The sequence below is a fragment of the Rhinolophus hipposideros genome (genome assembly GCF_964194185.1).
Source record: "Rhinolophus hipposideros genome assembly, chromosome: 15".
In the NCBI taxonomy this organism is placed as follows: Eukaryota; Metazoa; Chordata; class Mammalia; order Chiroptera; family Rhinolophidae; genus Rhinolophus; species Rhinolophus hipposideros.
In genome coordinates, this window is record NC_138061.1 from 62,198,549 (window position 1) to 62,224,521 (window position 25,973).

General features: G+C 35.2%; 1 protein-coding gene across 3 annotated transcripts in view; it reads left to right on the forward strand.

Annotated features, from left to right (window-relative positions):
• Positions 1-25,407, forward strand: part of SHLD2 (shieldin complex subunit 2) — a 96,347-nt gene extending 70,940 nt beyond the window's left edge. For 2 of the 3 annotated variants that reach the window (XM_081075034.1, XM_081075035.1), the window contains 6 exons: positions 9,129-9,323; positions 9,488-9,622; positions 15,264-15,470; positions 21,161-21,389; positions 22,686-22,801; positions 24,201-25,407. In XM_081075034.1, coding sequence (XP_080931160.1) covers positions 9,129-9,323; positions 9,488-9,622; positions 15,264-15,470; positions 21,161-21,389; positions 22,686-22,801; positions 24,201-24,400 — 1,082 coding nt within the window. In that variant the 3' untranslated portion in view covers positions 24,401-25,407. Of the gene's footprint in view, positions 1-9,128; positions 9,324-9,487; positions 9,623-15,263; positions 15,471-21,160; positions 21,390-22,078; positions 22,185-22,685; positions 22,802-24,200 lie in introns of all 3 variants that reach the window. The other variant, XR_013995022.1, reaches the window with a different exon arrangement.
• Positions 25,408-25,973: the final 566 nt, after the last annotated feature.

Sequence of the window (25,973 nt, forward strand, 5' to 3'; positions counted from 1 at the left end):
CACTATCTCTGCCACTCTTCATCGTTATATTAGGTTGGTCCAAAAATAATTGCGGTTCAAAAGGCTAAGAATTGCTAAAACTGCAATTACTTTTGCATCAACCTAATACTAGAGTTATTAAACAATGCAGTTAGGCAAGGAGCATCTAAATGGGTGAAGAAGAATGAAAATTACCTCTATGTACAAATGCTCGGATAACATCTCTGGGAAACTCCAAGGAATTGAAGATAAAACCAATTCAAACAATAAAAAAATTCACTGGAGTGACAGGATATAAAACTTAATGTTAAAAAAAAATCAATAGCCTTCATATACACAAACACTAAACAGAGGGCATAATGAATGGGAAAAACTCACAATACCACTAAAGAAGATACTTCAGAATCAGTGTAATAAGAAATGTGCAAAACCAATATGAGGAAAATTTTAAACACTCCAGAAAAAAATAAAGACATGAACAAATGGAAAGACAACATTCCCTATTCTTGGATAGGATGACTCAACATTATAATGATAATCAGTTCTCCATAAGTTAATCTGTAAATATAATGCAGTCTTAATGAAAATACTAATAAGCTATGTTATGGCATATACTAGTTGATATTGATATTCATGAGGAAAAACTAGCATACAAGAAGAGCTAGGAAAACACTGAAAAATAAAAGCCATGAGACCAGGCTTACTGGGCATTTAAACATACTGTAAGGCCTCTATCATGAAAACAGTGTGACACTGGTGCATGAATAGACAAGTGGAATACAATAGGAAGATCAGAAGTAGACCCACAGACATAAAATTTGGTATATCACAAAGATGGTATCTGAAATCACCAAAATAAAGGTTAACTTTTTAATGAATGGTGCTCTGGCAACTGAGTAGCTATTTAGAAAAAGACAAAATTAGATCCATATCTCACAACAAATAGAAGAATAAACTCCAAATGTATTCAGAATCTAAATGTAAAAAATAAAACCTTACAACTACTAAAGAGAAATAGATGAATTCCTCTTTAATCTTGGTGTAGGGAAAGGCTGTCTTTCTGTTACTCAGAATCCAGAGGCAGTAAAAAACAAGACTGATAAATTTGACTACAGAAAAATAAAATTTTGAGTGACCAAAACACCATAAACAAAATCAAATGACAACTGGTAAACTTGGAGAGAGTATTTGCAATGTACACCTTAACAAAAAGCTAATATTCCTAATATATAGAGAACTCTTAAAAAATTAAAGCACAAAGGACCTGATGGAAAAAAGACATGAGAAATTCAAATTAAAACTACACAGAGATACCATTTTCCACCTTTAGATTGGCAAAAATTAAAAAATATGACAACACAAAAATAGGCCCTCTTATACACTGCTGATGGGAATCCAAATTGCTATAACCCTTCTGAAGGGTATATGGGCAATACCCCCCAAATTACATATGTTCTTAGCTTTCAACCCAGCAAGCCTACTTTTAGGAATCTATCTTAAAGACATAACTACGACAATATGAAATACATATGCACAAGTTTATTCATTGCAGTATTGTTTGTAATTGTAAGACATTGGAAAAAATCTGAATGCCCACACATAGCAGAATGTTTGATTAAATTTTGGTACATTCACATAGTGGAATACTGCAAAGCTATAAAAAAATGTAAAAAGAGCTCTATGAAGTGATTTCTAGGACATACTGTTAAGTGAAAAGCGCAAAGCTCAAAAAAGTATGTATAGTATGCTATCCTGCATGTAAGAAGAAGAGAGGAATCAGAAAATACGTGTATATCTCGTTTGTGCAAAAAATGAAAAATGCAGGAAGGATAAGCCAGAAATAAGGAGACTGGTTACCTATAGGAGCAGGTGGGGAAAGTATAGAAAGGAGGGAGTGGAAATAAGGTAGCATTGATGAAGAGGCAGGGATACTTCTCTGAGTGTATCTTTCTGTAGAGTGCTGGCTCATAAAACCATAGTAATGTTTCACATACCCCACAAATAAACAATTGAAACCATCTAGAAGGTGCTAGAGGGGGTGAACCCAAAATGGAATACAAACAACAAATGAACCCAACAGTATTACAAATTAAAAAAACAACTACACCTAAAAGTGAGGGGAAGAAAAGAACAAACCTAAGTAACCATGGAAAACAGTATGTTGACTGGATTCTGCAAGGCTAAAGACAAAAGGACTGTACGTGGATGCTGTAATCTAGTTAGTAAAAGTGTTTCTCAAAGTGGGACGGGTTAGCAACAGGTCTATGTATTGAACAAGTAAGTAAGTAAATTGTAGATAATGAGAATTTGGTTTCTTCTCACTGTTATAGAAAGAAATTATAAATAAAGAGGGAAGGTTAAAAAGAAATTTTTGTTTTGGAGCCAGAGGAATTTGTTAAAAACCTACGGTTTTCAATATATAGATAGATGGATAAACAAAAAGATAAAGAGATATAGTTATGTATGTATGGGTGGGCTAATATATGGATGTATATTTCCTATCTCTGTCTGCTGAAGGGCACAGAAGCAGTGACACCTCAGTAACACGAGCATACCTAGTACCCAGATCTTGGTCTGTAAACAGTATTCTCTAATAAAAGGAACCAACACTGCCAGAAGTGGTTGATTGCAGGACTGGGACGGAAAATACAACGTGAGTCTGGAACTTCTGGTGGTAGAGGCTATTGAAAAAACAGGAGAGCCTACACGAAGGTATCTACTGGCCCAAATTGGGGCAATTTAAGCAATAAATAAATAAATAATGATAATATTGGATTATAAACTGTTTATGGATCCATACTGATATAGATAAATATTCAACTAATTGACTAAATACATACATACATACATACATACATATATACAAAAGATTGCATTCCTCTCAATGGAGTTGCAGTGAATAAATGTGAGAGGAAAGAGAAAAGTAGAGAATTACCATTAGGCAGACATCACAGTAATAAATATTGCAGACAAGGATCCACTAAAGATACTAAAATTAGTAGATGAAAGTTTGAGGAGAAATAGCATGGCATAGTCTCAAAGTATCTCCCCAGGACGTTATCGGCTTACAAGGAGAAAATAATTTTACAGTGAAGAAACTTGGCAGAAACCTACTTAACTGAATGATTAAGGTAAATATCATCAGTAATAAAATATACTGATATCATGAATCCCTTGCTATGATGCATTGAGAAGGACGCAGCATAATTTTTGTGGTATTCTTGCCAAAAATGCATAACTTCATTCCAGTCATGAGAAAACAATGGAGAACCCCAAATAGAGGGACATTATATAAAATAATTGATCAATACTCTTCACAACTGTCAAGCTCATAAAAGGTAAGAAAGACTGATGAACTGTTACTGAATGGAGGAGACGAAAGAAAAATATCTAAAATGTAATGTAGAGTCCTGGATAGGATCCTAGGTAGAAGAAGGCTATTAGTGGGAAAATTGGTAAAATATGAATAATATCTAAGTTTAGTTCATATTTAACCAGCATTAATTTCTTCTTCATGATAATTATTCTATGGTTATTTAAGATGCTCACATTAGAAGATAGAGAGAGAGGAACATAAGGAAATTCTACTATTCTGAAACTTTTTTGTAAGTCTAACATTAGCTTAAACACAAGTTTAAAAAAAGCTGTATATCGTGATCTCAATACATACAAAGAAACCCTTTAAAAATAAAGTTCAACACCGATTCATTAGGAATACAAAGAAATTAAAAAAAAATTATTGGGGTGACAATTGTTAGTGAAATTACATAGATTTCAGGTGTACAATTCTGTAATACATCATCTATAAATCCCACTGTGTGTTCACCACCCAGAGTCAGTTCTCCTTCCATCACCATATATTTGATTCCCCTTACCCTCATCTCCCACCCAGGAATACAAAGAAATTTATTGTAGCTTCATAAAGAGTGTCTTTAAGAAATCCAGTGCAAATGTCATCCTAATTGGAGAAATATTAGGAACATTCCTTTTAAAAATAGGAATGAGACAAGGGTGCTCTTCTTACTATTTTTATTCAGCAATGTATTGGAGATGCTAACCAGTGAGATAAAATGTGGAAAAGGAAATTTCCAAAAAGATTGAAAAAAAAGAACAAAGCTGTCATTATTTATAGATGACATGGGGGTTTACATAGGATCTTTCTTCTCTAAAAACTCGAGCAAATTATTATAAATAATGGGAATGTTTAGCAAGGTGGCTGGGCATAAGATTAATATACACAAGTCAGTTGCATTTCTAGAGTGGAACAACAAAGAGGAGGCACCATTTACAATATTATCATGTGATAATAAGACATTATCTAGTAATAAATTTAACAGTTTTATTATTAAAGGAAAAAAATTTTAATTAAGAAAAATTAAAGAATTAAATAAACGTATACTTTATGAATTACTTGGAAGATTTAGCATTGTGAAGATTTCAATTCTCCCCAAGTTATCTATAAATTCAGCGCAAATCCAATCAAAGTCCCAATACAATTTGTATGCCATTGATAAGATTATTCTGATATATGGAAAAGTAAAAGGACGAAAACAGCCAGGGCATTTTTGAAAAAGAGGAGCAGGGAGGAATAATTTGTCGTATCAGATATCAATCAGTATTTAGTATGAACTTATAATAATTAAAAACAGTATGCTTTGGGCCAGTTGATTTTAAGTCAGTAAATTTTTATTTTGGGGATTTCTTTAAAAGACTTAAATTTAATCTTTTTTTATGAATATTTGAAGTTGCCACACCTTGGAAAGCATATTTCCAAGGAGCTAAATGGTGTTTAAGTAAAATTCGTCACATTTTACAGATGTTAATACAATGGAAGGGTAAAGAATGTTTTGAAATAAAATAACATAGTATGCAAATATTTTGCAAAGGATTTGGGAGATAGGAGTAGAAAGCTCTGTTTTTTTATTTTCTTTTTTAAGATTTTTATTGGGAAAGGGGAACAGTTCTTTATTGGGGAACAGTATGTACTTCCAGGACATTTTCCAAGTCCAGTTGTTGTCCTTTCAATCTTAGTTGTGGAGGGTGCCATTCAGCTTCAAGTTGTCTTTTCAGTCTTAGTTGTGGAGGGTGCAGCTCAGCTCCAGGTCCAGTTGCCGTTGTTAGTTGCAGGGGGCGCAGCCCACCATCCCTTGCGGGAGTCGAACTGGCAACCTTGTGGTTGAGAGGTGTCGTGCTGGGTGTCACGCGGGGTCCCAACTGCCGCTCCCCACATAAGAACGCATGACACGGTGAGGCCAAACAGGAAAACCCACGGAGCCATAGATAGGGCCGTCATACCACTATATTCTCACTGACGGCTGGGTTCTTCTGCTAGCGTAGTCACAGCAGTTATATTAGTGGCCAATGGCTTACGGGTTACAGCTGACGGCCAACGAGCCACAGCTGATGGCCATCTGATTACAGTTGATGGCCATTTACTACCCGAGCCAGCACCTTTCTATGTGAGGCCAACAGCCTGGAAACTGCTTTTTGGGGCTTTGTCCCCACAGAGGATGCACTCCAACCAACTGAGCCATGACTCGAGGAATTGAACTGGCAACTTGTGGTTAAGAGCCCACTGGCCCATGTGGGAATCGAACTGGCAGCCTTCGGAGTTAGGAGCTCAGAATAACCCCCTGAGCCACTGGGCCGGCCCCGATAGCTCTGGTTTTAAGGCCAATCTAGATTCAAGTAAAGCTGATCTAGTTTAGTAGTTTCATAAAAATCTTAGGGCCTAATTCTGGTGGGAAATAGACAATAGAACCCTGGGGGAGCTTAAGGTTTTTGTAGAACAATGCAAAAAACCTTGAACTAATTATAATTAGGTAACTTTTAGAGGTTACTTCAAAGACTTTGTTTTTATATTTACATAGGAATTTATGTTGCCTTGTTTTTCACAGGTTAGCTAAATAAAGTATATTCTCAGGCTTTTTGGCTGTAGGCAAATTGATTTAGGCAAATGGTTATCAGTTGATACTTTGAGAACACTGCAATTGTTTTTCTAGTGAAAGAATAAATCAGTTTGGTTTGCTTATCGTTTTCTTTTGCAAATAATTACATGTCGAGAGCATTCTTACTTTTGATCAATATATTGTACTTTTGAAGAGACTTTTGTTCTTTTCTCATTATAGTGAGGTATTACATATTTTACAAACCTAGTCCTGATAATATGATAGGCTATACATTGATTTTAAATATCAAATTAAATTAAATATATAAATCAAAGGTTAACAGAATGGTTCATGAAATAGACTATTTGGAATCTAAATACAGTGGTACCTCGGTTTTCGAACTTAATCTGTTCCGGAAGACCTTTGAGTTCTGAAACGTTCGAAAACGGAGGCACGGTTTCCCCATAGAAAGTAATGCAAAATGTATTAATCCGTTCCAGACCTTTAAAATCAACTCCTAAAACTGAAAATTTAGCATGAATTTTACTATCTAATGATACCATAGATGAATAAAATTTATGGTGTTCGTAAACTGAAATGTTCGTCAACAGAGATGTTCGAAAACTGAGGTATCACTGTAATCAGATATTTCCATATTAATTTTTATGAAGCAGGGATAAGAAAATAATTTTATATCAGGAGTACCCCCAAAAAGCTCCATATTGTAGACAACGAATAAAGCCGAGAGAAATTAATGTACAAGTGCATAGAACTCATTATTTAGAGTCAGAATCTGAACCCAGCTCTTCCGATTCCAGATGTGCTGGAAATATTGTGAAAGAAGAATCAGGAGGTCTGGTGAATAAATTGGAGCTGTGGAAGGAGATACTTGGGGTTGGGTTTTGCTGTAATCTAAATGATCTCCTCATCTCCATTCTTCCCTCCTTCTCTCATTCATCTTTCATACTCTTGATTCTTTTCTCTCATGCTCATTATCTTTCTTAGTGTTATCATCATTGTTTTATAAAATTCATTTAGGAATTCAGTAATCATAATTAGAATAGATTTTATGTATCAGGTTTTAAAAGCTCTAAAATCTTTGTTTTAATCCATCCACTCAGGTGTGCTAGAAATCTTGATGTCATGTTTCATCTTTTCTTCACCCTCCATCTCTGAGTGTTTCTTGGGTTCTACCTCTGAACTATTTCACACATCTATAACTCTTTTCCCCTTCATGCAGTCTTGTCTGGTTCCAATGCTCCTTCATCACCTTCTAGATGGTCATTAGCCTCCTAAATGTTCTTTGTACTCTCTCTTCTGTGAAAATTGATTCCTCTACATTAAAGGGTCCATAAACTTGGATGGGAAGACGTTACATCTTTATTTTCACTAATTGCATTATGAATAAGGCAGCAATCCACAGTAATATTAGCAGTACTTGTGACTTGGTCACCAATGGAAAGCACAAAGATTTTCATATCACATTACAGTTGTTGAAGATAACTTAAATATCACCTATGCCCATGATACTCTGGCATACTTTGAAATTGCAATAGTTATTATATATTCTGCTATATATTGTTATTTAATGTAGTAATGAAACACATATATTATCTCATAGTTTAAAAATAGTTTGATTACTATATTTCCATTAATTGGTTTTGTAACCTTATTAATATTTCATTTATGCATGTAAAGCATAATTCTGTAATAAAAATATTCTAAAATTAAATAATGGTAATAGTTGCACAACTTTGTAAAATGTTAAAAAGCACTGAATTGTAAACTTTAAAAGGGTGAATTTTTTGTATGTGAATTATAGCTCAATAAAGCTGGTATAAAAATTCTATTCTAATAATGGGTACACATGTTTCATCAGACTACCAAAAGCATCTATGGTACGTAAAGAATTGCAGACCCCTTCTATTTACCTGGAAATGCTATATTCCCCATCCCCAATTATTACCTGGAAATCTTTTATTAGACATTTTTGCGAAACCCAGTTCAAATATTCCCTAAAGCGTCTTCCAGCTTCCCCGGGCAGTTCTTTCTGTGTGTTCTTAGTAATGCTCACATATGCCTCTTATGCTTTGAGCCCGGTGTTTGTTATTTACTGTCTCCAGGTTGGTAATCCCTTCAGTGTTGGATGGTGACATGATATGTCTTTGTATCCTTAGTACCTGATGTAATGCCAGTCACATAGTGGATGGTCTAGTGCTGAGTGAGTGAAAAATGAAGCCTTAGTGTGGTATAAGAAATACCTCAAGATGAGAATGTTACTGAGAGGAGGAAAGAGGAGTCATTTGCTTTTTTCTACTGAAAAGGGTTAATAGTCTCTGCTTTCTAAAAAGTACTTTTCTACAAAGTATTTTTTGCTAAGATCTTATTTGATCAACAATCAATCACATATTCAAACATACCTCCCTTTCCTTCAGGGAAATTAAAATTTAAAAATACCCAAACTCATCAATCTGTACATTTAAAATGTGTATATTTTATTATGTGTAAAGTATATCTCAAAAAAACTAGAAAAAAATTTGAGACTGGAAAACAAAAACATCTAAATGGCATAATGATTGATGAATTAAATGACTGATCTATCATGAAGAGAAATAATATAATGTATCACATGCTCAAATGCCAGTGAGAGTTAGAGATAAAAGGAGAAACCACTGGGAGCCTTTAGTGGTTATTACTCTGTGCAGTGTTTGGGTAGGTAGAGAGGAGGGTGACAGCACTGCAGCAGTGAAAATGGTGAGGACAGAGGCTTGGAAGTGGGAAAGAATAAGGCAGTTGAGAGAAAGAGCCAGTTAGGTGATTCCTAGAGTATTTCAGCTGTGACATGCTAAGAATCTTGAGGAAGAGTGGCAGTGGTTGGGATAGTTGGGGAAGACGTGATCAAATCTGACTCCAGGGATTAGGGAACCGACTGGATATAACAGGGTCATGGAGGACTCAAAAAATAACTGAACTATTGGTCTTGGTTAATTGGTAGAAAAATGATTTATAGCAAAATGGAGAAGTGAGAGAACAGGGCAAGTTTTTTGGTGATGGTAAACGATTCTGTTTCTATTGGTTAAAAATATCAAGCTTATTTTTGCATCTAAACTGATTCAAGAATAAACTACATGTTTTGTAGATATGAAATCATGTTTTACTTTTAATCACACTCTATAACTTTACAATTCTAAGAAAATACTGTGTTGTTAAGAAAATATAATTTTGTCATCTTTTATATGTGTGTGTGTGTTTCTTTCTTAGATTCCAGTGTGGTTAGTGATGTTGTACTTCAAGATTTACTGGCTTATGTGGCTTCAAAACACTCCTACCTGAGAGACCTTCCTCAGAGGCAGCCTCAGAAAATGAACGGAATAGAATTTGTAAAATTGGAGCAGCTAATACCTGACATATTCGTCCATGCAGTGCTAAGAGTTGTTGATGTCACTATACTGACAGGTAGTCATTTGGGGCGACTCTTTAATTTTAGATTACAAAACAAGGATACAAGACCTTCTTAGTGTACCATTTGGTTATCGTTGTATATTTATCATTAGATATTAAAGTATGGTATCACATGTGATAGAGTAATGCCAACTAAAATACTCCTTTTCCTTTTCCAGAGGCATTATATAGTTACAGAGGACAGAAGCAAAGGAAAGTTATAGTAACTGTGGAACAGGTCCAAGGTCAACATTATGTGCTTGTATTATGGGGTCGTGGAGCAGACTGGTACCCTCAACTTCAAAGGAAAAAAGGTAAATACACCAAAAAGCATTTAGTTTACATATTTATAGTTGGGTAAATGATTAATGCTTATGAGCCTAAGATGAAGAGAATTTTAAAGGATTAGATTACATTTGAAATATAAGTGATATGATTGAATATTCTTCTGCAGATTTCTTCTATTGTAATTTTATACCTCCAGTAAGCAATTCAGTAATCTAACAAGTCCTCTATGGTTGATGGTGGCAAAATAAAACCTTCCATTTATTCCCAGGTATACTACTTTACCTTTCTAGTGAAGATCTTATCTCTTTCGGATAATGTTCTTTAAAAATTTAATTTCGGAGAAGCTTCTACAATTTTTATTCAGCCAAAGTACTCTGATAAATAAACTTCTCTTTGGTTATAAGGCAGATAGTGGAGTTGTATTAACTCTTTCAAGTCACAATGTTACTGTTTAATAAATTACTGTGTTCCAGGTTATAACTCCAGTTATTTAAAAAGTATGGGCTATTAGCCACCCATAGAATGTTCATGTTGAAAATATGACCCGTGATTACATTTTTCTTTAAAGCATAAGTTAGTAATTTATGATGTATTGAATTAAATGGAATTGATATTTCAATAAAATAGTATATTTTCCTTTTGATATTGTGACAGCCTATAGTTGTAACAGTCAGAGATAGAATAATTAATTAATTAGTAGTTTATGACGTACTTTCCCCTGCCAAATTACTTGAGACGATTGTGTGACCTATTCTTTTTTACCCAAAAGTTAATGTCTCTTCCCAAACTTTTACTTACAAGTACGTAACCTAAATATAAGATCTGCCACATTGTCTCTCTTAATCATTAATAGTCTGTGACTAGGATTTGAGATAAATCTGACTTTTGACTTTTATGTTAGGATCAGTGGTAAATATTTGTTTGGTTGAGAAATCTGACAAATGTGTCAACGATAGACTAAATGTTGGTCATGATTGACCAACATTTCATAGCCGGGAGCATGAGTCTAGTCCATGCTGATCAAAATGTAGGTCAAAAGTATTATTCCAGTTCTAATGGAGCTATAGCAAAGCAGATGGCTCCATGCTTAATATGAATATTCTTTTCCAATGAGTGGTTATTTGGTTGATAGAAGAGAAGTTATAGTTGTCTCTAGATTATTCTATGATTTGTAGGTTAATATTGAAAATGTATGAATCCAGTAATTCAGATGTAGTTGTTCTTTGTTCATTCACTCATTCAGCATGCTTTATTTATAACCACCATTTTTAAGTTTTAATATCTACCTCAATACCTCAAGATTATTATTTTTAAAATGGGACAATACCAATTTTGCACAGTCATCTGAGTAAGTGATTTCTACTTTCGGAAATTGTTAGCATTCTATCTATTCATTTGGTATTTCTTGAAGCATTCTCTATTACCTTTATACAGGACACTTCTTTTATTTGTTCCCTAAGGATAAAAAAACAAAAACATCTCACATTTAGGTGATACAATCAGAAATGATTATCAAGCAGTTATTACTGAATACTGGAGATAACAGAGTTGATGTTTTTGGGAAGAATAATTCCAAGTTTACGTTCGGTATGCCTCATATGTGGCAAGCTTTGGTTACAGTTTAGGTCCTAATGAGACTGTACTAGGAACCTAAATTATATTTCTTAAGAATAATTGGGTATGCATAAAATAAGCTATTCAGAACTAAATGCCATTCCATGCAATATCCTCCTGAAATTATTTAATAGAAGTCTAATATTTTAAAAATAAATTATAGTAAAGTACTCTCATGACATTACTCATTAAACACGGGGTAAATGCAAATAATCCCAACACTAGTGATTTTCATGCACAATCATAGTTATATCTGCGTGGAGGTTTGAAATGCATTCACACCCTAATTTGTGATTCAAACACAGAAATGTATCACAAATTGTCTCAATACCACTCTCCTACAGACTTCCTAGCCTCTCCTGTACACGACTCCTTTCTGGTACTTGAAAGTGCCAATCCTTTTCTTGCCTCATCACCTTGCATTTACATGTTTCTTCTGCCTGGAGTGCTTTTTCCTCCAAGTCTCTCACTTGCATGGTTCCTTTATCTTTCAGCTCCAATTTCATATCCTCAGGGAGGCCTCACACATGTGTACACATAACCACTCTCTATCAGATCACTCTTTGTATTCCATTCGTGACACTTAACACAACTGAGATTATCTAGCTATTTGCTTGCTTGATAATTAACTAATTTTCTCAGTAGATTGTAAGTTCTGTGTGTACCAGCACCCTCACTAGCTTGTTTACCATTGTGTCCCAATCACACTGTTACTGTGTCTGCCCTGGTAAATATTTTCTTTATGAATTAGTGAATGAATGAATGAAGAGTAAGTACAGATCAGACAACCATTCCAAATTCTCCATCTTTAAGGAGCAAAAGACTCAAGTTTGAGGAGGAAATAACTTTGCTTTTATCAAATGATTAAAAAAACAATGAGGAAGTCAAAAATGCATGCACATGAAGTTTTGCAATCCTTGGGATGTATTAAGAAATTGTATTTAAACTTGGTCACTGAGGCTTGTAGTTAGAACTAGAACTCTACTCTGGTTAACTAAAACAATGAAGGTGGCTGTATTTGAAGTATACAGGAATATCTCACAGTACGTAGGGCAAGAGGGCTTATGGGTTTTGGGGGGACTTGGAACTAGGTGTTGAAAAGCTTTGTGGGTCGTAGGCAAATTCTCCATATATCTTGCTTTATGTACTCTGTGCAGACTTTCTCTGCTTCTCCACCATGTGAAAAACAGATCGTTACTCTGTAGATCCTGATTTTACTTTTTTTAAAAAACTTTTATTTATTTAAGTGTGTTTTTCCAGGACTCATCAGCTCCAAGTCAAGTAGTTGTTTCTATCTAGTTGTGGAGGGTGCAGCTCCTAGTGGCCCATGTAGGGATTGAACAGGCAACCTTGTTAAGAGCACTGTTCCGTAACCAACTGAGCTAACCGGCCGCCCCTTTTACTTTTTTTTTTTAAGAGACCAGTGCCATTTCCAAATTCCCTGCAAAGAAAATCTTACTGCTCAGATGGAATTTGATACAGTCATCTGCAGCCTGAAGGACAGGGTTCAAAAGTACAAATAGGAATGCCTGAGCTTATTTCGGAGGGTGAGGGAACAGTTACGGGGGCATTTGTAATCTGGGTGGACACTCAAAAGGTATTCAGTACCAAAGATATATGTGCTCACTAGCCTAGAGAGATGTATGTGATGTCTTATTTAGTGTAAAAAGATTATAGAACTTCATGTACACGAGGATCCATTTTAATAAAAGTGGATGTATGAGTATGTATATACATTTTAAAATCTGGAGATATAGGTACTAAAATGCTAGCAATGGCTATCTCTATATGGTCGTTTTATGTGGCTTTAATTTTTCCTTTACTTTTAGTTTGAATTTTAAGCATGTATGAAACTGCATTTACTTTTTAAATATTTTATGAAAATATTTAAACATGTATACACATTATAAGAAAGGAAAAAAACAATTAAAATTGTAACACTCAATATATACTGATAACAAAAGATGAATACAAGTCATGTGTATACATTTTTTGGCAGCCCTGGTATATAGAGATAATAATATAATGAACTAAAGTGCCATTATCCAGCTTATTAAAATATGACCAATCTTACTTCACCTATTACTTCCCTACTCTTTTACTGTCTAAATATTTCACAATAAACATATTTTATCTTATAATTAAAAAACAAAAGGAAACTTTTTTCCTTTTGGAAAAAAAAGAGTAGGTAACGTCTGGAATATCTAGCTAACAATTTGAGAAAAAAATAAAATAAAATTAAATTAATATTTCATATTTGTGCCAAAATAAATTCCAGATCCATTGATTCAAATACATTTTTTAAAAAAGAAACGATAAGTAGTTGAAAAAAAAATTAGCAAACTTATTGGAATCCAAAGTAAATAGGTTAAATAAAATACTGCAACAGAAACTATATTATACATAAAAATCACCATATACATACTTAAAAGACAAGTGAAAAAAACAGAAAAACGATGCATTTTGTTCGAAAATAATGCAATGAGCAAAAAACATATCTGTAAGGCTAAATAGGCAACAGATATGAACAGGAAAGTCCCAAATAAGAAACAAAAATGGCTAAAAAATATGAGAAAAGGTACTCCTACTAGTAATTGAAGACATACAAATAAAATAATGATAGATGATTTCTCTCCTAAGAAATTAAAGAGAGGATACGGGGAAACAGTCATTCTCATAAACTATTGGAAATGTAAACTGGCAAAATACTTCTTGAGGACAATTAGTGATGCTATGGAAGCCTTAGAATTTGTAATACCTTTGGCCTAATAATTATACTTATTCGTCATGGCTATGCATAAACATGTAGCTAAGAATATGATTATCACGGTACTGTTTATAATAGTGAAAAACTGAAAACCAGACAACATGCTCCAAAATAGAGGATTGCTGTAATAATTTTTAAGATTTTGGTCTAGCTGTGCAATGGCATATTATGCGTATTATAAAATAATGTAGAATAATACTGACATGTAAAGATATATTTGACATTAAGTAAAATGAAATATTGAAAACAAGTGTTAACTGTTTATTTTGAGGGTGCTGAAATTATGGCTACTATTTATTTATTTATTTATTTAGCTTATCTGTGATTTCTAAGGATGTATTTTGTAATAAGACAAGAAAGCTACTTTAAAAATAGTGATTAGTTTTAAGCAACAACTTGGAATATGTACAATTTGGTTTTTCTAATGATGCTCTATTTATATGGATTTACTGACTTGTTCTAAGATTCTCCACACACAAAACTGTCAAATGAAAGAAACTAAGGAAGCATGTGGGATGTGTGAATTAGATTATGATATGAAGTAAGTGGAAAATTAAAAAGACAGCTTTTATTAGAAAACTTAGTGCTAAGAGACCTGTTTTATTGTAGTTTTAAAGTTGAATTTATTAATATAGAACATAAATTTATTAGTAAATAATTTATTAATTTATATATTTAGTAATAGAATGTTAAAGATGAATTTATTAATATAAAATTTATTAATATAGAATATGACTATTAATATAGAATATAGAAATATTAATGTTGGTATTTATTAATATAGACTATTTGGCAAGAAGGACTGTGCTAGTGGTTTTAAGAAGTAGAATTATAACTGAAGGAATAAAGAATAGGTGCAACTATATCTAAATGCATCCTTTGTTCCGGAAAAATTAGCTAAATAAGAAAACTAAGGTGATGAAAATCAATGAGAGATATTGATTATGGCAGACGTGTCCATTTCTGTGTCCCTATTATTTAAAAAAAATCTTTGCCTGTAGATACCAAAATGAGAATTTGCCACTCTGAGAAGCAGTTGGTTCTAATAAGTTATGACTGTTTAGGAGACCGAGAAATCTTTAGAGAAAATTCTTATTAAAATTATGTTTAGCATCCTTGTCCTATTGCCTTAATACAACATTCATATTTAGTCTCTTTACACCCCACTTCCTTAGTGTGATAAAAGTTATATTTAAGTGATTTAATCAGGTCAGTCTGTTTAGTCTGTTTCTGAGCCTAGATTATTTCCTTTTTGGTAACCTTTTGTTTTTATTTGTTTCTTTAAGATTACATTTGGGAATTTAAGTATCTTTTCGTTCAGCGAAATTGCATCTTAGAAAACCTAGAATTGCATACAACACCTTGGTCATCCTGTGAGTGCCTGTTTGATGATGACGTAAGGGCAATTACATTTAAAGCAAAATTTCAAAACAACAGGCCCTCTTTTGTGAAGATGTCAGATTTAGCAACACACCTAGAGAATAAGTATTCAGGTAAGATCTTTATATGCTTAAAGTATTGCTTGTTTTAATATAAGCAAGGAACTTACCATTTGTGGGAAAAATATGTATTTGAATTTAAAAGTGAAATGTAGATCTTTGTAAATAACTGCACCAGATAGTGGCATCTTCTTAGCTTTTTGCCTACAATCTTTTGAGGTTAATTTGTAATTATTAAGGATCACTCAAAATTTTTTTGTGTATAGTTACCAGCAGCTCATCATTTAATTCAATCTGCTTTCTAACAGTAGAGATTAGTTTGAATTTTCTGTGATTTGATATACATGGAATTACACAGCATGTACACTGTTTTGTTTGGCATCTTTAACTTCGTAAATTCTTTTCAGATGTATCTGTGCTGTTGTGCCTATCAGTAATTCATTCCTTTTTATTCGCTTGTATGTATATACCGTAACTTGTTTGTCTATTCATCAGTTGATGGACATCAGAGTTATTTCCAGTTCTTGGCTGTTATCAATAAAGCTGCTATAAACATTCATGTATAAGGTATTATATGGACATAGTCTTTTTTTTTTAATTGTTCATAAATACCTAGGAGTTGAATAAATAGCTAGATTATATGGGAAGTGTATGTTTAACTTTTTAAAGAAACTGCCATACTATTTTCCAAAAAACAGTTGTACCATCTGCAATGATATCATTATCACCTGATATTGCTAATTTGTACCTCCTTTTTTTCCCCCTGATCAATTTGACTAGAGGTTTATCAATTTTATTCATCTTCTCAAATAACTACCTTTTGGTTTCATTGATTTTTTTTTCTACTGTGTTTCCCTGAAAATAAGAACCAGTCTTATATTAATTTTTGCTCCAAAAGATGCATTAGGGATTATGTTCATGGGATGTCATCCTGAAAAATTATGCTAGGGTTTATTTTCTGGGTAAGTCTTATTCTTGGGGAAACACGGTATTTTTCTGTTTTCTATTTTATTGATTTCTGGTCTGATCTTTATTATTTACTTCTGCTTTTTTGGGTTTCACTTTTTCTCATTTATTAAGGTGGAAATTGAGGTCATTGACATGAGGCTTTTCTTTTCTTCCAGTGTAGGCATTTAATGCCAAAAATTTCCTCTACGTACAGCTTCTGAGTTCTCTATCCCACGCCCTGTGGATTATGAGCTTTTCCATTCTAGCTGGTGGGAAGGGAAAATACATTTTTCCCAGCTTTGTGCAAGCTTCAGGGATTTTTCCCAGAAATCTTTTCAGATGGTTCTTTCTTTGGCGTCTGGTCACATCTACTGGTAAATACTCAGTTGAATTCTCCAGGGGAACCCTCTGCAGCTTTCCAGAGCTTTCTGTTTTTGCAGCCCTCATCTGTCTAGTACCCTGCCCTGAGAACTCTAGCTATTTTAGCCTCCCATACTCAAAGCTCTGTCCTCTCTCAACTCGAGGAAACCAGCCAAGCTCTGCCAGGAGACCCCTTTCCTGTACCACAGCCAGGAAATTCTTGTCTGTAAGTTGGGGTTGTCATCCAGCTCACTTCTTTTTTTCTCATCTCTTAAGGATCACTGCCCTTTGTTGCCTGAGATCCAAGGTCTTGAGAATTGTCGTTTCATACATTTTGTTTGGTTTTTCAGTTGTTTCAAGTGTCGGAACTGTTTTTTTACACAACACTTTTGACACAAATATATGGGTTTTCTTTTTCCATACCAACAACCAGTCCTCCAACTCTCGGATCACCAACTGGGTGTCCCACAGTTCAGTTCAATTCTGACACTACCTACCTAGAGTCACTGTCAGACTGCACAGGTTTAAGGGCAAAGCCCATAACACTGTCCTCTCTTCAGGTGCCAGTCAGAAGTATTAGGTGCCAGGATACCCATGCTTCTGTCTGACGTGGCTACATAGTTGGGAACTTCCACAGCCCACCCCCCCTTTTAGGTTCAGTAATTTGCTAGAATTATTCATGGAACCCAGGAATACTTTTTATTGATATTTACCAACTTATTATAAAGGATACAACTCAGGAACAGCCAAATGGAAGACATGCATAGGGGAAGGTGTGGGGGAAGGGCGTGGAGCTTCCATGTCCTCTCTGGGTGCCCCACTCTGTGTTCATCAACCCAGAAGCTTTTTTTTTTTTATCAGAATGTTTACTTATTATAATTTTTTTCCTAGAAATTTTCAAGTAGCCACAAAAATAAATAAAATTGAGTAATGAATCTACACGCACCCATCACCCAGTTCCATCAGTTATCAATATTTTTCATTACATCTATGCCCCCATTAAACTTTCCCCCCCTATATATTTTAAAGTGAATCCAGACATCAGGTTATTTCATAAGTAAATATTTAAGTATCCATCTCCAATAATTTTTTTGTTTGTTTCCACATACCACTATGGCATGCTATACCCAAAATTAGTAATTATATAATACCAATTAAAACTCAGTCTAGTTTCAAATTTCTCTGATTATCTCGAAAATGTCTTTCTGTGGTTGGTTTGTTTAAATCTGTCCAAACAAGAAACCAGAAGCTTTTGATCAAGGATTCATTATGTAGGTATGATTGGTTAAATCATTGGCCATTGGTGATTAACTCCAACTTTTAGAAGTTGTGGGGTGAGGCTGAAAGTTCCAACCCTCAAATTATGCCTTGGTGTTTCTGGTGACCACCCCCATCCTGAAGCTCTCTATGGGCCTGGCCCCCAGTCACCAGCCACCAGCCATCTGATGAGCATGCAATAGACACTCTTATCACTCTGGAGATTCCAAGGGTTTTGGGAACTGTGTGCCAGGGCTAGGGACAAAGACACATATTTGTTTTTCATTATACAAAAAGGTTGGAGCCTAAATCTAGTCCCTTACTCTACCTTGGCTGAATGCCAGATTAAAATTTACAAGTTGTTTTATTGTTTTAATTCAGATAGGTATGTATCTACGTTTTTTGGGTTTTTTTTAAAGATTTTATTGGGGAAGGGGAACAGGACTTTATTGGGGAACAGTGTGTAGTTCCAGGATTTTTTCTAAGTCAAGTTGTTGTCCTTTCAATCTTAGTTGTGGAGGGCGCAGCTCAGCTCCAGGTCCAGTTGCCGTTGCTAGTTGCAGGGGGCACAGCCCACCATCCCTTGCGGGAGTCAAACCAGCAATGTTGTGGTTGAGAGGATGCGCTCCAACCAACTGAGCCATCCAGGAGCTCAGCGGCAGCTCAGCTCAAGGTGCCGTGTTCAATCTTAGTTGCATGGGGCGGAGCCCACCATCCCTTGCGGGAGTCGAGGAATTGAACTGGCAACCTTGTGGTTGAGAGCCCACTGGCCCATGTGGGAATCGAACTGGCAGCCTTCGGAGTTGGGAGCACGGAGCTCTAACCGCCTGAGCCATTGGGCCGGTCCTGTATATATGTTTTACAAGATATAATTATAGTCAGTACCATTATTACATCTACTAAAAGTAAGATAAGGAGAATGCAAGTACAAAACAAAAACAATACGTAACACGTCTCAAAAACCCTAACTTTTAATGGAATATAGAGCTTTATTCTCAGAAGAATAATTCCGTATATCCAGTTCTGCATTGAAGCATTAGTAATACTATAGTTAATTTAAATTTTATATTTCTGAAAGGTAAAACAAGTGATAGAAAATTAACAAATTTTTATACTGTTAAATTTTTTACAACTTTCAAAAATGGAAGTAAGTTATTTGTGGCCACAGAAGACTCTAGATTTATGCTAACTGGTGAAGTCTTGGGTAATGTTGTAGTGTCACATAAGTTCCTAAAACAATTTATATTTGTGTGCCCTCCTTTCCCCCCCCCCAAAATCCCCACAGGCTTATGGAGCTGGTCACTGCGAGAAGGAAAACCGTAGGCAGTAGAGGGGCTACATTTAATTTGGAGCTATGGAGAAGTCAACCCTCTTATCTACTGCTTACACAAAACAGCTACCTGCTGGAATTAAAGACTTAGAATTAGACTTTAAAATAAAAGTCAACAACATCAAAAAAAAAACCAAAACCATCATGAATGACAACAAAATAGGTGGTCACAGTTCTGATGACTGATGGTACCAAGGATATAGACAGCCTCATTGGTTTGGGGGATGAGGCTGGGAATTGGGAGTATTCTTGCAAACCCTGGAGATCTGCTCCCTACTGGGAAACTGTACAAAAACTTTGTACTGTTGCACTCAGTTCCTGGTAGGTTGTGTCCAGAGAGGCCCTTTTAGCCATTTTCATTCTCGTTATGTTCAACTATGAGGGCTGAATTCATAATTTCTATCATTGTTTGTGTTTTTAATACAGAAATGGAGAGAGCACATGGAAGTACAAGCAATTTTTTCCTAACCTATTCCATAGTTTAATAAAAGGAGGGAGAAAGGGGGATCAACATGGGAGCATTTCCTAAGAGGGTGTGCTCTTTTTACAAAGTGTAACAAAAGCCAGAGGGGAAGGAGGCTGTGCCTGACTCCTTGTAAAGCAATGAAGATGCTTACTGAGCGTCTCATCCTGCCATCAGCAGAATATCAGTGCCCGGCAGGCTGAGGCCCTTGAAAGCAGAGTCCACATTTGTAAGGAACTTTTCTTTTGAAGAGGTGTGTAAATTTGCAAAACGTTAGGAGTTATGTTAACATTCTTCTACAATTATTCAATTTTTTCATTACATAATTTCTTAGTGATTCAACATGTCTGTAGAAAAGTATGATATAGAGTCTGCAGTAGTTTATCGGGTGTGCTGCCCGCTATACACTCTTGTTATTCATGTAGGATATATGACATGATTGGAAGAGATGATGAAACAATCTTTAGGCACTAAAAGACTACAACAAACGGAAGGACTTAGGAATAGGAAAGTCACCTTTAATGGCACCAGAAAAGAGAGCAGGACACCACAACGATGAGTCCTTGACCTGGAGTGTATTACCTGCTAAAAGGACGAAGAACAAACTTAAAGGCTTTAAACTGAATATGGAAAGGAAGGGAGAAGAATGCTCAGATAAACTCATCGGCCTCACTAGACAAAGAACTCAGTATACTATAAGACAAAGATAAATTAGGAGAAAAGAATATCTGGTGGGTAATAGATACTCAGTATGAGTTAACATGTGAATTAACATGAGCCACTGAGCATGCCTGAGGTTCCTGGTGAGTCACACTTTTAGTAAATGAGGACGGTCATTGCGCATGTCGTTGTATAACCAACACCCAGAGCATGCATGATGATGGCCAGGAAATCGAAAAAGAAAGTTTAGAAAGAGGATAAGCTAGTGGTATATTATTTGTAGACAAAATACAGAATAGAAGAATAATTCACCTCCTATTTGGCTTTAGATGATGGTCAATTAAAAAAACAGAAGAGAGGGCACGGAGAGAGGGTATATTAGCCAGTTTCAAGTGTTTGACTGGATTTCTCCTAAAAGAGGAATTAAACTTATTTTGCATGATTCCAGGGGGCAGGGAGAAAGACAACATCCACCTGTTCAGCCAAATTCGCCAGATAAATCTTCACTCTAAGTTGCAGGCAGGTCACCCCTTACATTCCAGTGTTAATACGAAGCCAGAAGTGAGTGAGATTATTTAGGGAAAGAGTGAAGAGAAGACCAAGAACAAGACCTTGGGTGTACCCTTTAGTATATGTAACTGTGCATGTAATGTAATTAACCATGTTTATAAATTAAAGTTATAACTTTGGTCCTCTGTAACATTTCTTTTTATTTGTCTCTTGTAGGATTGATTCTAGTCCAAGCCCGGATTTCACAGCTCGTGTTTCCTACGACAGCAGCTCAGAACGTAGTTCTAAATGCTCGCAGTTCTTTGAAGAGCATTTTCTCTTCTCTTCCCAGCATTATATATATTGGCTGTGGTAAATGTGGGTTAGAACTAGACACAGATGAGAACAAGATCTACAAACAGTGTTTGAGCTGTTTGCCATGTACTAGCAAGAAAACATACTACAGGTGAGGCAACTAAGCAAGCCATTGGATGGAAAATATTTATTTTTATAGAACTTGAAATGACCCCCCCAAAATTACATATATCAACTCTTTTATAATGGGAACTAATTAGAACTAACCCAAGAGAATAAATTTCTCCTCTGAGTGATAATAGCTATTTATGAAAGCAAAAATTGCTCCGTAATCATAACAAGAATGTTGAAAAGCAGTAATTGGGAGATTTTATTGTCTTGAAGCAGCTATACTTAAGAAAATTTTTACTTGTTTATACTTTTAACCAAGATCTAAATGGTTCAGAAGGAATTCACTTCCCCACCTTAATATATAAGTGGAATTTAAAGGTTAAAAGCATTATATGATCTAACCTATGAATTGTGGAAGTGATTAGGTTGGTGCGAAAGTAATTGTGGTTTAAAAGGTTAATGCAAAAAGTGTGCCTTCCCTAATAGCTCTTGCAATCTTCCTCATTCTTTTTCATGCCACATTGCATACATTGCATGACATACTGAAAAATATTTATCTAGTTCTCTATTTACTGACATACAAAAGAGTTTTTGTGTTTTATTTTTAAAATAAATTTTATTGGAGGAGTATGTTTCTCCAGGACCCATTAGTTCCAAGTCATTGTTCTTCAGTCTGGTTGTGGAGGGCACAGCTCAGCTCCAAGTCCAGTTGCCGTTTTCACTCTTTAGTTGCAGGGGGCACAGCCCACCATCCCATGTGGGAATTGAACCAGCAACCTTATTGTTGAGAGCTCGTGCTCTAACCAACTGAGGCATCTGGCCATCCCTCCGTAAGGTCAGTGGCAGCTCGTTGTCTTCAATCTAGTTGTGGAGGGTGCAGCTCACTGGCCCATGTGGGAATTGAACTGGCAACCCTGTTGTTCAGAGCTCGAGCTCTAACTAACTGAGCCATCCGGCTGCCCAAAAGAGTTTGTTTTCGATAAAGAACCCAGTGGAAAAGAATAACTTGAAATTGTGAAATATGTGGTTATCATCTTTATTTTTGTTTCAAAAAATAATTCACACAGCAGTGTAAAATAATGTTTTTTTTTATATTAGTACCTGAAATTTTAAGATGAATATGGAATAAATCTAATTTATTGTTTTATCATTTGAAACTTTTCTTAAAATTCCTTTCTCTTGTTTCTAGGATGTTTCAGAACACATAGAGTTGCTTTAGAAATTAAAATTAATCCTGCATAAAAACCTAGTGCTTTCTGAAATTATATTGCATTTAAACATATTTTTAAGTTTGAAAATCTTTTTTGAAGGTCATGTACTATTTACTCTTTTATAGGCCAGCTTTAATGACCATCGTTGATGGAGTATATAAGGTTTGTATCCATGTAGGATCAAAGGTCATAGAGAAGATTCTTCTCAACATTTCTCCTGACTGGCTCAACAAACTTATAGGTAAGATATCAACACAGCATTAAGGGGTTATTCTTGGTGAAACCATTCATTTCAGGAGTGTATATTGGAACAGAAAGAACATTAGACTGCAAACTGAGGTTTATTTCTGTCAATATAAAAGTAGAAGGATAATTTAGCTTGAGTGAAGCATAAGATTATGCAAGTTGGAGGGTAGGACTTACTCTACATTTGTCTCAGCACATGAATAGAGGGAAGCAAGCACCTAATCTCTTTTTACTTTAAATTCTCAATTAGTAAGTAAAAACACTAGGACCTTAGCTCTTTAAATTTTATTTATTTATTTATTTATTTATTTATTTATTTATTTATTTATTTCCTTAGCTTTTTAAAAATAAATTTATTGGAATGACATTGGTTAACACTACATAAGTTTTAGGTGTATAATTCTATAATACATAATGTGTGTCTTGCATTGTGTGTTCACCACGCAAAGGTTAGTCTCCTTCTGTCACCATATATTTGACACCCTTTACTCTCCTCATCCTCCTTCCATCACCCTTCCCCTCTAGTAACCACCATACTGTGAGCACCTTAGTGTTATAATAGGTAAGTAAATGAATGTGTGACACAGTGACATGAAGGTAGTCTACTGTCAGTGGAGTGGCTTTGCAATATCTTCAGCTATAATGCTAAGTGTAGTCAGTGGCTAACAACAAAGTGAAGGTAACCCATTTGTGAGGTGATCTAACTCCCTACCTTTCCTCATTAGCCTCAGACTCTAAGCAGATGAGCTAATCTGTTTTCTATTGATTCCTCTGTTTTAATAGTGGATTTTTATTTTATTGCTTTTTTGTATGTTTAGTAATTTTTGCTTGAATGCTGAACATTACATATAGAACAAAACAGACTGAGGTAAACAGTTTTTTACACACACACACACACACTCGCGTGTGTCTGTGTGTATATATATATATATATCACTATGATAAGAACTGTAGACTGGATAAATATAAGTGCTTTTCTGATATGGACATACCGTTTTTGTTTAAGGCTTAATTTAGGAAAACGTTAATCCCAGTTCTTTCCTCTATTGTTTTAAGAAGCCAGTAGCTGTGCTATAACAGGAAATGCTGTCAGTGTAAATGGCGCATTATTTGTGCCTTCTCTCCACGATCAACAGGAATTGCATGTCATCATTCTAGAGTAACTTCAGCAACCTGTGGCTGTTAGGTTGGTACAAAAGGACTGCGGTTTTTGCAATTTTTTTAACCTTTTAAACTGCAATTACTTTTGCACCAACCTAATAGAAAGGGAAGGGAAGAGAAATTTAAACTGGGGGTGGGACTTGAGAAACCAAGGGATAAAATGAACCCTTCCGTGTGTGTTTCTGGCCCCCTGGAAAGGACACTGAGAGCTGTGTGTGTTTGCATCTCTTCAGTCCCTTCCTCAGAGATCACCTACGGCCTGGTCGCAGCAGACTTGTTCCACTCCCTGCTGGCAGGAGGTGGGGCGCCTTGTGTAATGAAGATGCAGAGCCTCTTTGTGTTAGATGAAAACAGCTACCCGCTGCAACAAGATTTCTCTCTACTGGACTTTTATCCCTACAATGTAAAGCATGCAACCTGTGCCGTGCCCTGAGACTGGATGGAGAAACTGCAGGCACTTCAAGGAAGACTATGGAAATTATTTGTCTTTCGAAACAAATGAATGACAGGACTTTTGCTTAGCATTTTAAAATATATTTTATAAAGAGCTAAATATATAAATTAAAACTTTTTTCTAAGAAATTCTATGAGTTTTGTTTGTTTTATTTTTTCCTTTCTTCTAGAGAAACGATCTAGCAACAAAGACAATAAATTCCTTAGCAATGAAAGGTTCACTTTATACGGTCCCTGCTCCATTCCAGGCAGTGTACCAAGTACTGGGGATAAAGACGTGAGCCGTTTCTTCAGGAATTGCTTTTCTGCTCCACTCACAAACTCTAAGTGCTTTCCTTATTCCTACTTTAATAAACTATCAACATGAAATGATTTCCTTGCTTATAACTGTACATGGTAATGGATTAGTTTGTATAAGCCTATGTTTAGACAAGCTCAAGATAAGTATGTTTCTCTATAAAGAACCATTGAAAATGAAGGAAACAAGCTCATCCTTCAACCCATTTGATAAAGGGAGGAAGAGAGTCATATTGTTAGTTAATTTCTAGGATTTAAGTACTGTACTGAATTTACTTACCAACAAACATCTAGCAGTTTGTTCTCTCATTATGATTATAGAAGCTTGTATAAAATGGTAGTCATCAATGAAGAAATAGGGAGTGGTACTTAACCTGTAAGTTTGGAATATGCTGAGAGGTAGTAGATTAGTAATATTGCTTGAAAATAACTAAATTTATGATGAAATGAACAAGTTTATTTTACTATGTGTGTGTTTTGTTAAATTCTTTTCATTCATTGAAACTGTCTTCTGTAATTCAGGCTTTTAAAAAAAACTTGGCTTCCCAGAAAATGCATCTTAGGAGTTTTGTGATTCTCCCAAAAACAATATGCAAAAATGTGTGTGTGAGAGTACATACATACAAAAGTATGTTTTTCTGTGGAGTAGGGTCCCTACTTTTCAACGAATCCTCAGAGGGATCTTTGACCAATAAAAGAAAAAAAGGTAGAAACATTTCCTTTGTGAGTTAATTCATGGGGAAGATAAGGAGATTAGATCAAATGATTGCTAAGGTTTTATCTGGCAGCTGGTAAGGTGGGTAGAGAAAGAGCTGTCCCATTTTGTATCTAGAGATACTGGAATTCAAACAAAATAGTTGGCTCTCATGATAATACATCTAACGAGTGATGAAACTCGAGCCTGGAGCTGATGTCCTCCAATCCATGTTCTTTCAACCATAACCACAGTAGGTGCAAACTCAGAGTTCTGACATAAAAATTTGCCCAATCAGTATAAGTCCATTGAGAGTGCTATTCTCTTAAGTTTACCCTTCTCTGCTTTGTCCCCAAGATGTGGCCTGATCCCTATATCATATCAACCAAAACAATCTTTTGAAATAGATGGCTCTTCGCATCCTATTGGGAAGAAGTCTTTAAGCCATTCCAAGTGAGACAAAGAATATCCGGTCACACCAATATCTCTTCCCAGCCTTTAGTATATATTTCATGGTCTAACACACATTTCCAGGAACCCTTATTTAGTTAGGCTGAAAACT